At 35.2% G+C, this 17,859-nt stretch overlaps 1 protein-coding gene across 2 annotated transcripts in view; it reads right to left on the bottom strand.

Annotated features, from left to right (window-relative positions):
• The window catches only part of LOC128243880 (low-density lipoprotein receptor-related protein 1B-like), a 101,005-nt gene that overhangs the window by 56,805 nt on the left and 26,341 nt on the right, over positions 1 to 17,859 (bottom strand). For both annotated transcript variants that reach the window (XM_052961866.1, XM_052961865.1), the window contains exons 2-4: positions 10,581 to 11,097; positions 8,457 to 8,655; positions 5,054 to 5,150 (exon numbers count right to left, since the gene is read on the bottom strand). In XM_052961866.1, coding sequence (XP_052817826.1) covers positions 5,054 to 5,150; positions 8,457 to 8,655; positions 10,581 to 10,743 — 459 coding nt within the window. In that variant the 5' untranslated portion in view covers positions 10,744 to 11,097. The remainder of the gene's footprint in view (positions 1 to 5,053; positions 5,151 to 8,456; positions 8,656 to 10,580; positions 11,098 to 17,859) is intronic.

Below are 17,859 nucleotides of genomic sequence, written 5' to 3'. Positions count from 1 at the left end.
GCATACAATCAGATGAAATAAATATAAATGGGCCGATTGTTGAAAACTTTCTTAAAGTTAACAATCACGTTGTGAACTTCATCGTTGTTAAACTTTAAACGTGAAATGTGTTGTATAGGTTTATATGTTTAATTCAAGCAAGTGCAGCTGAAACAGATGTGCCAAATTTTATTTAAAATACAGCTGATAACAAGTGTATTTAAAAACAGTTAGAGTAATAGAGATTTGAAAGTTAACAACGATGCGATTTACTTGGTTGTTAACTTTAACGAAATTGTGAACAATCTGCCCAATGAGACATATTAAGACATGATAAAAAGAGATGCTTAATGCACCAGTCAATTGTAACCACGCCCCCAGGTCCGGAGAATAGAGGGGAATTCGACTTTCGGTCAAGCCGATCCCGGGTAAAAAACTCCGTCCTGTGGGGACAAGGTGCTGGTAAAATCCCCGCTTAATGCCCCCGCACCCTGGGATACCTTGGTAAGGCAAATTCCTTGCTATTTTCGGAGCGAAAAACAAAACCGCATGCACGCGACACTGCGGGACCACCTGGATGGTAAAAAACATGGCCCATTTCCCCCGTTATCCCGGGGATACCCACGGACTTTGGAGGGGAGCGTGGTTACAATTGACTGGTGCATAACAATAACCGAAGATTATACAGAATTGCGAACAAAAAGGACACGGTAAATATGATAGAAATTCCATTTAACTCTCAAACATGCACATGCCTAAAAATGTTTACTTCTAAAAGGGATGGGATAACATAATCGTGTCGGTGGAAATCTAGTTCATACAGCAGCTAAAGAGTTCTTAAACCCATGCTTATTTTAGACAAGGTCCATTCGAAACGCTTCGCCCATTTCAATCGAAAACAACCTCGAACTGATATAGACGGTTTACCATGTCAAAAATCTTTACCTTTAACTACATTGCAAATAGACTTAGACTTATGACTTTACTCTGGGAATCCTAATTACTTGTGCAATAATACAATTAAATGGCAACCTTTTCAAACTTGCATATATAAAATACACGTTAAACAGTACTATTAATTAATGCTATTATTTAAAAAGTTACGAACTAATTCTACTGATGTACCGGCATACACATGAGGTTGTTTCGATGGAAAATGGCCGAGATGCTCCAAATGAGACGAGTTCAAACGAGGGACGTTCAGTAGATAGTTGCAACTGAAGCACGTGGTGTATGATTCATATTAGCTACAATAATGAGCGATCAAGGATACTTTTTTTATTATTATTTTGACATTTCTTATGTATCCCTGTACGTCACGAGTCTGCCACAGTTAAAAAAAAATCGTCAAAAGACTTGTTGACGGCCATTTAGGTAGACTAGATTCATATCTGGGTAATATATTCAAATGTCACGTGACGAAGATCCATAGTGGCGTAAAAAAAGAATATTTGAGTTTTTGCATTTTACCAAATATTAATGTTTTTACGGACAAGGGGTCCATTAAATTGTTGAAACAATGCATATAATGGTAAAGAGAGTCTCGCATCTGTTCTATGTGCTATGTAACGCCGCATAGCGACATCGCCGCATAAATGTGTTGTTTTTTTTCGTTTATGCGTTGATTTTCAACGCACAGAACTTGGTCAAGTATCGATTTTCTGGAATATTTCGGGTATCTTGGTAAGTGTTCTAGTAAAATTCTAATCACATTTTAAAAGGACTGTACATCAGATGGCACCAAAAGAAGTTTTTTTTTCTGTAACGAATCTCAGGACAATCATTTAATAAAATAGATTACTCTTTGATATCATACTGTAAAAAAAATACCAAAATGTAAAAAAAATCGTGTCAGAGATCGGGTATACGAAATAGTGTTTAGTCATCGACTTATTTGTCTTTGCTTTTAACTAATGAGAATGTAAATCTAAGCACGGAAACTCTCAAATCTAAATAAAGTAAAAACGTGTTTAAAAATCTCTTAAAAATAAAAGAAATGTTCGAACTAACTTAATTACTCTTGTGACATCTTGTGAAGAAAGAAAAAACACGAAAAGGGTACTTTTAGTATAAAATCAAGTTTTCAAATGGTCTTGCCCTAGGTGGAAATAAATCCCTGTCATATTTTATTTAATGTTGAGTCTATCAAATTCGTTTTTCCTATTTGTCAATAAAATGTACCTTTATCAGACCATAAAAAACATTTCAAACATTTTACAGCAAAATAAGTAACACTTCAGTTTCTTATCATACTGAACTACCCTCGACTAAAGAGAAAATATGTTCATTTCTGAACGACGAGATTATTGTCGCAATCAATAACTAATCATCAGTATCACTGTGAACTAATATATACGAAACATACGAATGTGGATGTTTGCCAAGGACCGCTCCATATATTTCCAACATACCAACCTCAAACTGCCTCCTTTTAAAGGACACTGTCCAAGTAATAGCTAGATGGCATGAAGTTATACTTTAATAAATAAGAATGAGTGGAGTGAGCATAGAGTAATTCATTGTATATATCTATTGAAGATCACTTGATAATTTGGTCGGATGTCATTTTGAGACTGTACATTATTTGAATATATCTATAGTAGATCACCTGATACTTTGGTCGGGCACCATTTTGAGACTTTACATTATTTGAATATACCTTTAGTAGATCACGTGATACTTTGGTCGGGCACCATTTTGAGACTGTACATTATTTGAATATATCTATAGTAGATCACGTGATACTTTGGTCGGACACCATTTTGAGACTGTACATTATTTGAATATATCTATAGTAGATCACGTGATACTTTGGTCGGACACCATTTTGAGACTGTACATTATTTGAATATAACTATAGTAGATCACGTGATACTTTGGTCGGACACCATTTTGAGACTGTACATTATTTGAATATACCTATAGTAGATCACGTGATACTTTGGTCGGACACCATTTTGAGACTGTACATTATTTGCATATATCTATAGTAAATCACGTGATGCTTTGGTCGGACACCATTTTGAGACTGTACATTATTTGAATATACCTATAGTAGATCACGTGATACTTTGGTCGGACACCATTTTGAGACTGTACATTATTTGAATATACCTATAGTAGATCACGTGATACTTTGGTCGGACACCATTTTGAGACTGCACATTATTTGAATATATCTATAGCAGATCACGTGAATCTATGGTCGGACATCTTTTTAAAACTGTACATGCTTATGATATATCTATAGATCACGTGATACTATGGTCGGGCACCATTTTGAGACTGTACATTCATTTAATATATCTATAGCATATCACGTGATACTTTGGTCGGACACCTTTATAAGAATGTACATTCATTGAATATATCTATAGCAGATCACGTGAATCTATGGTCGGACATCTTTTTGAAACTGTACATGCTTATGATATATCTATAGATCACGTGATACTTTGGTCGGGCACCATTTTGAGACTGTACATTCATTTAATATATCTATAGCATATCACGTGATACTTTGGTCGGACACCTTTATAAGAATGTACATTCATTGAATATATCTATAGATCATGTGATGCTTTGGTCGGACATCTTTTTGAAATTGGACATGCTTTGAATATATCTATAGATCATGTGATGCTTTGGTCGGACATCTTTTTGAAATTGGACATGCTTTGAATATATATGTAGATCATGTGATGCTTTGGTCGGACATCTTTTTGAAATTGGACATGCTTTGAATATATCTATAGATCGCGTGATACTATGGTCGGACACCTTTTTGAGACTGTATATCCATTGAATATGTCTATAGCATATCACGTGACACGTCGGACATGTGATATTATGGTCGGAAATCTTTTTGAAACTGTACGTTTATAAAGTAGATCACGTGATCACGTGAAACTTTGGTTAGATCCGTTTTCAAGACTGCACATTCATTGAATATATTTATACTAGAGCACGTGATATTTACCTTTTTGAGATGAAAAAGCATACGGTCCTTGGCAAAGCAAAATCATTTGAACAATATCTATACAACTATAATAAGGTGAACTATTCTATGGAGTGCATGTTAAGTAAATGGTGCCAGCTAAGGGATATATTGTATACCTGGACCTGCCCTTTAGAGACACCGATATGGAACATATCAAACGTCATTTCAGACTGGTTAAGCTCCGCGTTGAAATCTTGGCCATAAATAATTGCCCTAAAATATCATATGGGTGATACTTACATAAAAACAAGTATGTGAAAAAACAGTATAAAAAGCTATGATTTGAACGTGGCTGTTTCTTTCAGCTATTATAACAGCTTTGTTCAGATTAGGATATTTGATATTTTCTGCATGAATTAAACAGAATGTGTATACATTGAGAAGTACATTATGTAATTCAAAACTGAAATCGTGCTGAAATAAAAGCTTTGTCATCGATACAACCACGTTCAAGTCATATGAGGATGGCCTTGATACATTTGGCCGGTACGTCTTAGCTCAAGGGTAATCGGAGAATCGTTCTCACCCACGGGCTTTTGGTACCAATTCTGGGACCAGGGTCAATATTCACTAATAAGTTTAAGTCTCAGCTTGAGACTAAGTCTCAGAAAAGAGATTTCTGAAATGTTATAAACTGTAAAAATAGTATTTGGCTTGACATTATCTGTGTAAATAATTGTAAAACAAACTATTTATAAGAAAAACTGTGACGATTTTTTTTCTCCATTATTAACTTTCTAATGCAAATTTTATGATACCATTATTTTTTGCAGTTAAGAGCTTGAGTTTCAAATTGAGACGAAAAATGTTAGTGAATATGAAGCCAGCATGCCCCGTTGCCGGAGCTGGTATGCCCCACATACAAAGCTGTTATGCCCTGTTGCCGGAGCTGTTATGCCCCACATACGGAGCTGTTATGTCCTATTGCCGGAGCTGTTATCCCCCTCATACAAAGCTGTTATGCCCTGTTGCCGGAGCTGTTATGCCCCACATACAAAGCTGTTATGCCCTGTTGTCGGAGCTGGTATGCCCCACATACTGAGCTGTTATGCACCACACACCGTCAGGACATACCTGTACTTGTCCTTTGGAGACACCAATGTGGGCGAAATCGAATGTCATGTTATCCAGTTCAAGTTCGGCGTTAAAGTTGGTGCCATATATTAGTGACCTAAAATAATATCAATTAACCTGTCATTTCAAACAACAGTCTTTCATTTAGTTTAATATTATTTCTCACGTTAGCTCGACTGTGTAAATCTATACGTTAATATGGTTCAATTTGAGTCCGTTTCCTGTGCACAAACCAATACCACAGTTGTTTGATAGTGTCATATGACCTGTACAAAATTGAGTGAAATGAAACCTAATAAGGCCAAAAAAGAAAAAAAAATGTTTAGGGTAACCTTCCCAAAATTTCTAGGTAGGGTAGGTAGGGATTTTTTTTTTTTTTTCAAAATCTGTCGTAAGTTCAGAGTGTTTTCTTGCACATGGCAGTCTTTCCTATATTACTGTCATCGCCTGACTTTGTTTTATCATATAAGCAATAATTCTGATTAAAATCTGCATTTATCCGCCCCTCGTAACTCTCTATTCGCCAATGATTTTGTTTGCTCAGAAACGGAAAAAAAATAGTTAGAGTCGGCGCATTTTTAATGGTAGGGTCGTGTTACCCGAAACAGACATTTTTTTAGGCCTAAATTCTTCAGATTTATCAAAGGGGTCACTCCAACCGACTATCTAGCATGCAATAACCCCTTTGACCACTTGGTTAAATTTGAGAATTTTTTTTTTATATTTTTGGGTTAAATGTCACTAAAATGTTTACAGGCCATATGCAATGCAGGAGTTCATTCTCATCAAACTACTGTGACCAACACAGAGGATCTTTAAGTGAGGCCAATATAACATATGACTCAGATGAGGCCCGTACCCACGACCTCCTCGATAAGTAGCGGACATCTACACAACTAGATTTACCCTCACTACTCCTCTATTGATGCGTATGATTTGAATATGACCAAACAAACCGTATTACAAAAGTTCCAGTTTTCAATGTTATGTACAATATATAGTTATTTATCAAATGCCCTACGAGGATAGTATTATGATCTCATCATTGGCTTTGTTAAGGTTTAAAGTATCCATGCATATTACAAATTTCCGTAGTACTTTATAAATTGTAAGATTACCTGTTATCAAAAGATTAATTAAACAAGATGCATGTTCAGATTGGAAAACTTGTTCATATAATATAGCCTTTGTTCTCAGTAAAATAAATAAATTGGGTTTTCTAAATTTTGACAGATACGACTAAGCGCCTCTCTCGTGAGGCCAGCATCTTATTTCTCATTTTTTTTAGAACATGCCCTGAATCTTAAGCCCAAACAAGTTTAGTGTTTGCCCTACATTGTCAGCGAGATCTGCCATTTCGCTATCGCATTCGCCAGCCATGCAGTGATTGACAGGACTTTTTGACAGGCGCATGGATTAGTTTTAAAATTGATGCAATTTGGGAGGGGCTAACACTTAGTCGGTTAGAATTTATTAAGTTATTTCTTCGTGATTAAGAAACCGCGGTCGCTCCCCTTCCTTAGGTTACTTATTCACGAAGAAATTACTTAATAGACTCTAACCTTTACGAAGACACTATCTGGGTGTTTTTAAACGGTTCACAAAAAACTAGTATTATCGTCATGGTTATAGTTCTATATCTATGTCAGACATGTGCGTGTGTTTTGTAAGCTCAAAAAGTAAATCGCGTTTTTGTAATATACGTCCCTGAAGTTAAAGTATAATAATACATTGAAAACACAGACAAAGATCCAGAGTCAACCATTAACGCAAAAACCCTGGTTTGGAGCACAAAGCTGTATTTTATACTCCTTAAAACAATTAAAAGCTGCAATCTCACAGATTGACCGTTTTGACATTTTTTTTGTCTTGGAATGAGTCATTTTTTCCGTAAATGTATTGAAACCAGTGATACAAGACTGCCAACAAAAGATCAGATCGCAGTTTTCATACGTTCCAAAGTTGATGTGTTATGGCTTAAAGCGTTACTTACGCTTTAAAGCTGCACTCTCACAGATTTACCGTTATAGCAATTTTTATTTTCTGTCTTGGAAAGAGCAAATTTTTGCGTAAATATCTGCAAACCAGTGATAAAAGATTGCTGACAAAAGATCAGATCGCAGATTTTCATATTTCCGTTCGATTAAGAAAAATGCTTAAAACATCAATTTTTGCACTTGGATATAAAAATCTGCGATCTAATTTTTGTCAGCAGTCTTATATAACTGGTTTCCATGCATTTTCGCAAAAATCGGCTCGTTCCAAGACAAAAAAAAGTTGTCAAAACGTTCAATCTGTGAGAGTGCAGCTTTAAGGTTTTAAGGTAAATGTTTTTTTCAATATTTACACAACCTATCATTTTATTTAACAAGGTATTGGTTTAACATGGATGTGTAACACGGGATACTTTCCAATAATTTTTATTATAAAAGCATTGATAATTTCAGCCATGAGACTGTTAAGTTAGGCACTGAATATGTCTACCAAGCTAAGAAGCTTGGACAATCTCCAGCAGTAATAACTCAAAACATATCTTATGTCTGTTTCAAACGTTCACAACGGCTGGTAGAATATGTCAGTTATTCATAGTACACATTATTACATTCCTTAACTGCATTCTCACAGATTGACCGTTTGACCAAATTTTTTATTCTTTTGTCTTGGAATCAGCCATTTTTGTGTAAGATTCCACTGGTTTCCAGTGTTATAAGACTGCTGACAAATGACCAGATGGCAGGTTTTCATATTAACGTTCAAAAAGTGATGTTTTAAAGCTGCACTCTCACAGATATACCGTTTTTACAACTTTTTTTGTTTTGTTTTTTGTCTTGGAAAGAGCAATTTTTTGCGTAAATATCTGCAAACCAATGATATATGATTGCTGATAAAAATCATAACGTAGATTTTCATATTTCAGTTCATAAATTAATGTTTTATGGCTTAAACCGTTGCTAACGGTTTAAGAAAAATGCGTAAAACATCAATTTTTGAACTTAAATATAAAAATCTGCGATCTATTTTTTTGTCAGCAGTCTTAAATAACTGGTTTCCATAGATTTTCGCAAAAAATGGCTCGTTTCAAGACAAAAAATAATAAAAGTTGTCAAAACGTTCAATCTGTGAGAGTGCAGCTTTAAACCGAAAACCTCATAGCCTCATTTTAGCCATAAAACATTAAATTTCGAACGTAAATATGAAAACTGCGATCTGCGCTTTTGTCAGCAGTCTATTCCAAGACAAAAAAGTAAAAACAGTCATTCTGTGAAAAGTGCAGCTAGTTTTGTGCTGTTCTTCTATAACTTTTTGCTACTGAGCTTGCTTCTGCAGCTTTTTGCATAAATATTAAAATGCTGCTGCTTATATAAAAGTACATACGCAAGTACAAAAACACTGAGCCACTTACTTGTAATGTTCATCATACATATAGACCATCTTTTCATGGAAGTCGACATCAATACTTAAAAACTTGATGTAGATGTTGGTAAAGGCCACGCCTGGAACCCCACCACTCCAGTTCTGGTAACCCGGCATCATGGGGAGGTGGCGTAGATGGGCGAAATCAGAGCTGTAGTCGTCGTAGGTTGTGAAAATCAATCCCCGCTCTGTAAAAATTAGTAAAAAAAGTGTTCAGGTTAAAAAGTATTTTTGTTGTTGTTTTCTTTCATTACGTCAATATGTTGAAGCATATATCAGTTTTATCTTCATCTAAAAACATCCGTTCTATGAATATTTTACTAGCATTTTAATGCTGCATTATTATGTTGTTTTCGTAATAGATGTTGTTGTTAATGTGCGTTTGTTGTTGAAGAGGTGATGGCTAATCAAATAGAAGTTTGGGATCAGTGGTTGTTATTCTAATGGCAAATGTACGAGTATTAATTATGTTGCCGGTGACGCTGTTTGAAATGGCAGTTCCTGTTGCATCGTCAGAGACATCCCGATACACTTATACGCACTGCTGCATTCAGTATGTGTATACCACGTGCTAAATTACGTCAAAAATCCTACGTCGGAAGGCAACATTTGGCTTTAAATGAAAACTTTAAACAAAGATAACTTTACTATTTTTCTCCATTTTAAATGAAACAGAGGGCAGTCTACGCCGCTTAAATAACCCCGCCTTCGGTCTTTTACCAGAGTTTGATTGAGAGTTTAGTTTCTTAAAACACTTCGACACACCTTTTCACAAAACTGCCGCCTGATGGAGCACTGTCAAAACATTACTTTGGAAACAGGTTTATCGAGGTGTTCGGGGAAACTAATCACCTTATCAAACTCCAGAAATGAAATAAAGGCGGGGCTCTTAAAGCTGCGTAGGTTCTTACCTTGTGCTGTGTTGCCTGTGGCAGTTTTCACGCCCTGTCATTTGTTTTAATTGACGAAACGAACAAAATTCTGTTGGAACAGAATCCGATTGTGATTATGAATTGCCTTCATAGGAGTTTTTGGACTTTGTGCCTAATATATCAATTTTGTTGATGGAAGTGTATTAACGTTGTATTTTTTCTGAAACTTTATTATATGTTGAGAAGAAAGTTAAAAAATAAGTTAGTAACGAGCTTTACGAAAACACCATCGTGCGTACGAGGATCTTGTCAACCTTTGAATAGAATTTAAGTATTTTGGGTGTGTTTTTTTCTTGGAATTTTTGGTTGATATTTAAGGTTTTTTGATAGATGATCATGTTTCAATTAATTTTGGTATTGAAAAAATGACTATGGTTTTAAAGCGGGGTCTGGCCATAGGGTGGGTTATTTCAACGCAACTGCCGCCTGTGGTTTTGGCATCATTTTGTCCGGCAATGCATCACAAAAAATATTATAACTTGTTTTTGCTCTTTGTTACTAAAATTGCAAAAGAAAATGCACTTAAAGTATTGAGAAATATACTTGTTTAAGTGGAATGCGAACCCACGCCACTCCAGTCAATGGACTTATGAGATAGTCCCTTTAAAGCTGCACTATCACAGATTAAACGTTATGACAGCTGTTTTATTTATTTCTTTAAACGAGCCAATTTGTGCGAACATGCATGAAAACCAGACATATAAGACTGCTGACAAAAAATAGATGGCAGATTTTTATATTTAACTTCAAAAATTGATGTTTCATGCACTTTTCTTAATCCGTTAGTAACGCTTTTTCCCCTAAGATATTAATGTTTGGACGGAAATATGAATATCTGCGATCTGAGTCTCTGTCAGCAGTCTTTTATTTCTTGTTTGCAGATATTTACACAAACATTGTCTCATTCCAAGACAAAAATAAATGTCAAAATGGTGAATCTGTGAGAGTGCTGCGTTAAAGATATGCAAACATAAAAGCATTAACAAATGGCTTACTAATGTTATTTTTGGCCTGCTGCTCACCGTTTTTAATCAAATCTTAGTTGATATAATAATTGTTAAAAGTAAAAATACAATGGATGTAATCCATTAAAATATACCGGGGCCCAGGAAAGTTGATCGACAGGTCATTCAAGTTTTATATGCACATATCTACAAAACAAATAACACCAATCAACTCACCCTTCGGGTATACGGTGGCATTCGGGTCACCTGCGGCCGTTGTGGTCACTGTTGGCGCCTTCGTAGTGGAAGTTACTTGACCAGCGGTCAGTGTCCAGCAACTGACCAGCAAGACAGCTGTCAAACATTTCCTAGCAGGAACTTGCATTGTCTTCGGTCTCATAAAACACACACCTTAAAGTTTTAAATTATTGTCACTATGGGGACTGATATTATACGGCGAAAAAATCTTCTGTAAAAATGTTTACTCTATTAGTGGTCGTATTGACGTGTCCTTTTCCGTTTTCTTTCTTTTGTTTCCAGGCACTGCAGTTTCGGTTCCAGGAACTTTAATAGCGTGATTTAAAACGCAATTGTCACTGTAACTGTAGCTCATTTAAGAAATGTTCTACTTCTCGGGTCGTCTACGTTGCGAGTACCAATGAGCAGGCGTTGATCATGTTCTTTGCTGATGTAGGGTTCAGTTGTTGGTTCTTTGGGAAGCAATCCAACCATGCAGCAGTGAACCAACGGATTTCTGGAAAAAATAAGAATTTGTACGTTACGGGGTAGTATAGCATCAGTGTGTGTATACTACGTGATAAAATACGTCATAATTATATGCTATGTCGGAAGGCAACCTTTTTTTCTTTAAATGAAGACTTAAATCAAAGATAACTTTTTTACTACACCATTTTAAATGGAACAAAGGGCAGTCTATGCCGCTTTAAGAGCCCCGCCTTCGTTTTATTACCTGAGTTTGGAAAGAAGGTTAGTTTCATAAATAAATCGACAAGCTTGTTTCCAAAATAATGTTTTGGCAGTGCTCCGTCAGACGGCTCAATTGTGAAAAGGTTTGTCGAATTGTTTTAAGAAACTAAACTCTATCAAACTCTGGTAAAAGTTTAACTGTTTATATCGGAAATGAATACAAAACATTATTGGTGATGCATTTAAATTTAAGAGATCCTCATATTCAGCTCTCGATGTTTTTTGTGTTTTTTTTTTCAGATGTGTATCCAAACTGTGACAAGTATATATAAATTTAGGTACTTAAAGCGTTTTTAATATTTTCAAGGTCGCCTTTTTCCGAACGACAAGATTTCTTAAATAGATACTTGTCTAGATAGAACGAATATATACTGAAATGTTTCACATAATTATTTTTTCATTCTATCAAATGTAAACATCTGGGCACTCACACTTTGCGAATTTTAAAACTGAACAACATGTGAGCAGTGTGTATACCACGTGATAAATTGCGTCGTAAATGCTACGTCGGAAGGCAATATTTTGCTTCGAATGAAGACTTTAAACAAAGATAACTTTCCTATTTGTTCACCATTTTAAATGGAACATAGCGCAGTCGACGTCACTTACAGAGCCCCGCGATTGAGAGTTTAGTTTCTTAAAAGACTTCGACAAACCTTTTCACAATACGGCCGTCTGACGGAGTACTGTCAAAACATTTTTTTTGGAAAAAGGTTTGTCGAAGTGTTTGATGAAACTTGAAATCATTTTATCGAACTCCGGTAATAAAACGAAGGCGGGGCTCTTTAAGCGGCATAGACTGCCCTTTGTTTCATTTAAAATGGTGTAGTAAAAGAAAAGTTATCTTTAATTTAAGTCTTTATTTAAGCAAAATCTTGCCTTCTGACGTAGCATATATGACGTAATTTATCACGTGGTATACACACACTGGTGAATTTGGTTTGTGGTCACCAAGACCGATAATTGGTTTTGCTCCCCGTACCCAGGTTTTCCCCAGAACACAAGACCGCACCATCGCGCAACATCGTGCCAACGAGAGTGACTTAGTATAAGTTATCATAACTTTCTTCCCAATCGTAAAAAATATACAGTCGAACCTCGTTGGCTCGAACTCCCAGCGACCAGCGAATATACATCGAGCCTCAAAAATATCGAGCCAAGCGAGAGAATGCTTACATTCAGTTTAAATAAATCTGTGTTTTACATCAAGTTCGAGCCAACGAGGAATTCGAGCCAAGCGAGTTCGAGCCAACGAGGTTCGACTGTAATGTTTAAACTAACAAACATGTATATTACATGCAAATCACGTTCATGTGCTGGGTATGTCCGAATGCGCGTCAACAGAGCAATGTCAAGGCGACAGTTGAATCTTAATGTAAGGCTGTATATGACTGTACATATAGTATTACATAGAAACGTGATAATGCATGTTTTATTTATGACATATTAAACGATGCGCATAAACCATAACAGTTTACGTGAGGCAAACAATGTAAGCAATGCCGAATGAAAATCACAAGGTATAACAAAATGTTGACAATAGATATGTTTATTTTGCATAAGACTCGTGCAAAGATGCAGAGCATTTCAATAAAACCGTCGGCTTCCTCAGCAATCTATCAAATTGTTAAACGTATACAGTCAAAACTCGGTATCTCGAAGTCGTTGGGACCCTCGGGAAATACTTCGAGATAAGGGACATTCGATATAACCGAAATATAAAAAGTGTAGAACTCAACCAAACATATTCTCAGAATGTTTGACATATCTAGAACATCGAGATAAATGAGTTCGATATAGCGAGTTTCGACTTTATGTTTTTCTTTCTGACAAGAGTCGTGCAAAGAAGTAGAGCATTTCAAAATAAGCCGCTGGCTTGCTCCCAACTTTGTTAAATTGTTAGATAAAATATTGTAATTAAAAACGGTGTTTGTTCGTCATGTATGAATACCGTTTCACAGACAAACTTCGTGAATACCGTTTCACAGACAAACTTCGTGATGTGTTATGAATGCAAACATAATGAAATTAAACACGTTTCTGAGCTGAATTAGACACTTTACCAAATTAAACTGAAAACACCTATACATTTTCGTGAATAGTACTACTTGCTGCAAGATATTTATACAGGGTCTGGTCGAGTTGATATTCGACCTTTTACCTCAATTTCATCATGCATGATATACGTGTTGTTGGGTTCGTTAAAGTGACACTCTTATTCAAAATCAATACATATACATGTATAACAAACATAAATTTGAGTGTTAAATCATTAACTTCTTACTAAATAATGCAATGGAAAATATAAATTGCTGATAACAAGATTCGAACAGTGTATTTAATAACTGAAAACCGAAAAATATATAATGATTGGTGAGTGCTAAAAGATTTACAGTAATTTGCTATAGTCTCATAAGGTAGAAATACCGTGTTTTCTGCACATTACTTTCAAATTAAACCTTAAATCCTTCATAAGAACCATAGTTTTCGATATTAAAACAATTGTATTAATTGGTAAATTGAGTAATAGCGCATCTTTAACATGGATGATGTACATAAGTGTATTTTTTTACTCTCCAATACAGAATTTGTTAAATTCACCGCTAAACCTATTTTAATATACTTGAAATCCGTTCCAATACTTTGTACAAGTAGTTAAGTGATACTCCTTTGAAATGTATAATAGTTTCTTAGGTTAAATGAGTCATGTTAATAAGATTAAGTTTTTAGGATAGACAATTGTTTTTATCTTTTATCAACAATCCTGTATTTCAATTTTATGAATGGATGTGCACTGAATTCTTAGATATTTGTATTTTATGAATTGTCATGTTGTGTACATATGAGACGTGAATAAACTATAAAACTGGGGGGTTTTTGGCGTATTTCTTTAGTTTCCGAAGTTCCTTGTTTAAACATATATTACAGCGCCCTATACAGTAGCATTCTTTTTGAGATTCTATGGAAGTATAAAAGTGACCCTCTTATTCAAAATCAATACAAACACATGTATAACAAACATAATTTTGAGTGATAAACCTTTAACTACTTACTAAATAATGCATTTATGGAAATTATTAACTACTGATAACAAGATTGTAACTTTGTATTTAATAGCTGAAAATGCAAAAATATTTAATGATTGGTGACTGCTAAAATATTAACTCTGATCTACTATCGTCTCATAAGGTAGAATTACCGTGTTTTCTGCACCTTTCCCTTAAATTAAACACGGTATCCTTAAAAAAACAATTGCTTTCGATATTTATTCATCCGTTTTGGTATATTTAAATAATTGTATTAATTGTGGCAAATCTTATTTGAGAGTAAGAGTGCATCTTTAAACAAATGTAAGGTTTTAAACACAGCCTTATGTGCAAAAGGTTTTTTTCAAAATATCTTCTGTTTATTCAATATTACGCCCTATGCTTTTTATTGGGGCATTTAAATACTATTTAATCCACATTTTATGTTTTCAAATATTATGAAATCAATAGCGGTTCTCCTTAAACTATATTTGGGCACAGATTTATGTTGACACAAAATATATGCGGAGTGTCTGGCTCGAACCACTGACCCTCGTTTCCTATAATTACATTTTACCTGTTGACACAAAATATATGAGGACTGTTTGGCTCGAACCACTGACCCTCGGTTCATATAATTACATTTTACCTGTTGACACAAAATATATGCGGAGTGTCTGGCTCGACCCACTGACCCTCGGTTCATATAATTACATTTTACCTGTTGACACAAAATATATGCGGAGTGTCTGGCTCGAACCACTGACCCTCGGTTTATATAATTACATTTTACCTGTTGACACAAAGTATATGCGGAGTGTTTGGCTCGAACCACTGACCCTCGGTTCATATAATTACATTTTACCTGTTGACACAAAATATATGCGGAGTGTTTGGCTCGAACCACTGACCCTCGGTTCATATAATTACATTTTACCTGTTGACACAAAATATATGCGGAGTGTTTGGCTCGAACCACTGACCTTCGGTTCATATAATTACATTTTACCTGTTGACACAAAGTATATGCGGAATGTTTGGCTCGAACCACTGACCCTCGGTTCATATAATTACATTTTACCTGTTGACACAAAGTATATGCGGAGTGTTTGGCTCGAACCTCTGACCCTCGGTTCATATAATTACATTTTACCTGTTGACACAAAGTATATGCGGAGTGTTTGGCTCGAACCACTGACCTTCGGTTCATATAATTACATTTTACCTGTTGACACAAAATATATGCGGAGTGTCTGGCTCGAACAACTGATCCCCGGTTTATATAATTACATTTTACCTGTTGACACAAAATATATGCGGAGTGGCTGGCTCGAACCACTGACCCTCGGTTCATATAATTACATTTTACCTGTTGACACAAAATATATACGGAGTGTCTGGCTCGAACCACTGACCCTCGGTTTATATAATTACATTTTACCTGTTGACACAAAATATATACGGAGTGTCTGGCTCGAACCACTGACCCTCGGTTTATATAATTACATTTTACCTGTTGACACAAAATATATGAGGAGTGTCTGGCTCGAACAACTGATCCCCGGTTTATATAATTACATTTTACCTGTTGACACAAAATATATGCGGAGTGTCTGGCTCGAACCACTGACCCCCGGGCTATGAGTTAGAAGCCCTACTAATTGAGCTTTCTTATCGGCTTGATAGCATAACAGCACACACATATCTTTCAACAACACATTGCAATTTCACAAATCGGGTAGTTAATGTTGCGTTTTTATTACTGTTGATGTTCTATTTACCTTAAACACTAATTGTTTATATTTTTATGGGTATTTCGGCTAAAAAACGAGACTCATCGTCCAGACATTTTTAAATAACATAAGTGTTGAATCTGCAGTAAACTAGTATTTGACCTATGAAATATTGTTTTTTATCGGTTGTTGGTATCACGTGTTGCAAAGAAGTTAATATGAAAAGCCATTTCGCACACGATTGCTGAAACCGGTGTACAATTTTCTATTAATAAATCAGCATCACTTAATGTTCCATTTCTGTTTTTATTTGGAAACAGTTAAGTAAGCTTAAATTACGTAAGCGCCAGTACCGTACCATAGGGTATTCTTTATCACAAGACCCTTGTATAGAAATTTGAAACCCAGTAAAAACCTGTACGTGAGGATTATTGGTATAAAATATCACTCTTTGCGACCCGTTTAAGATTCCTTAAGAAAATGGGTTGAATCGTGCATGTCAGATTGGTGTTTAGGGATCTCGGTGACATTGCACTTTTGCTTCAGGGTTTGATCTACTTGTTGAAATGAACGCCGTTTGCGCAGAAGAGCATAAAGGGGGACAACCTTGTAGAAGAAGCGTGATTCGGAACTCCTTGGTCATTTTTATCGAAAACAACCTCAGGCGTTTGCCGGTACATCAGTAAAAGTAGTTCGTTAAATTTCTGATAATATCAATTAATCAAATGTAGTGTTTTAGCTTGTATTTGTTGATCAAAGTTTAAATTGATTGCCAGTGAAGTGTATTATTGCAAACTCAATTAAGATTCCAAGAGTTAAGTCATTAAGTTTAACTGCTAAATTAAATTACTACGCGATCTACTTGCAGCGGACATAAAAAGACCCGATTTCTATCATTGTAAACCGTTCATATGCATCCGAGTTATTTTTCGAAGCAAATGCCGAGGAGTTCCGAATGAAGAAGCGTTTGTTGGTGCACAATCATAAATAAAAAAGCGACATCGAGTATTGTTTTGCTTACAGATGCACTCTAACTCCAAAATAAGTTCCACAATTAATACAATTGTTTTAATTTACCGAAAAGTATGGATAATTGTTGAAAACAATGGTTCCTATAAAGGATACCGTTTTTAATTGGAAAAACACGGTATGTTTGCCTTGTGAAACTTTGTTGATCACTGTAATTCTTTTAGGACCCCATGCATTTAATATTTGTGCGTTTCCAGCTATTTAATAAACGTTAACAATCTTTTTATCAGTTAATAATATTTTCCAAAAATGCATTATTTAGTAAGAAGTAAAAGAGTTATAACTTAAAATATAGGTTTGTTTTATTGATTATAAATACGAGTATCACTTTAATTCACTCTCTTACTGTTTTTTAACCAATGTAAGGAACATTCAGACATTACGCTTGTTACACTAATATTTCGAATGAAACATATAACTGAAAAAACAACAGCGTTATTGTTATAACATATTCTAATCTATGATATGTTTACCTTGAAGTGAATGTTCCTCATGAATAACAAGCATAAATTTTACTGATAAACCTTTAACTACTTACTAAATAATGCATTTTTGGAAAATATAATAATTACTGATAACGAGATTGTAACTGTGTATTTGATTGCACAAATCACAAAAATATTAAATGATTGGTGAGTGCTAAAAGATTTACTGTGATCTACTATCGTCTGATAAGGTAGAAATGACCGTATTTTCTGCACCTTTCTTTCAAATTAAAAAAATATATCCTTCATAAGAACC

Source organism: Mya arenaria, chromosome 8, assembly GCF_026914265.1.
Source record: "Mya arenaria isolate MELC-2E11 chromosome 8, ASM2691426v1".
Lineage (NCBI taxonomy): Eukaryota > Metazoa > Mollusca > Bivalvia > Myida > Myidae > Mya > Mya arenaria.
The sequence above is the reverse complement of the archived record's forward strand: the minus strand, read 5'-3'. Positions and strand labels throughout refer to the sequence as shown.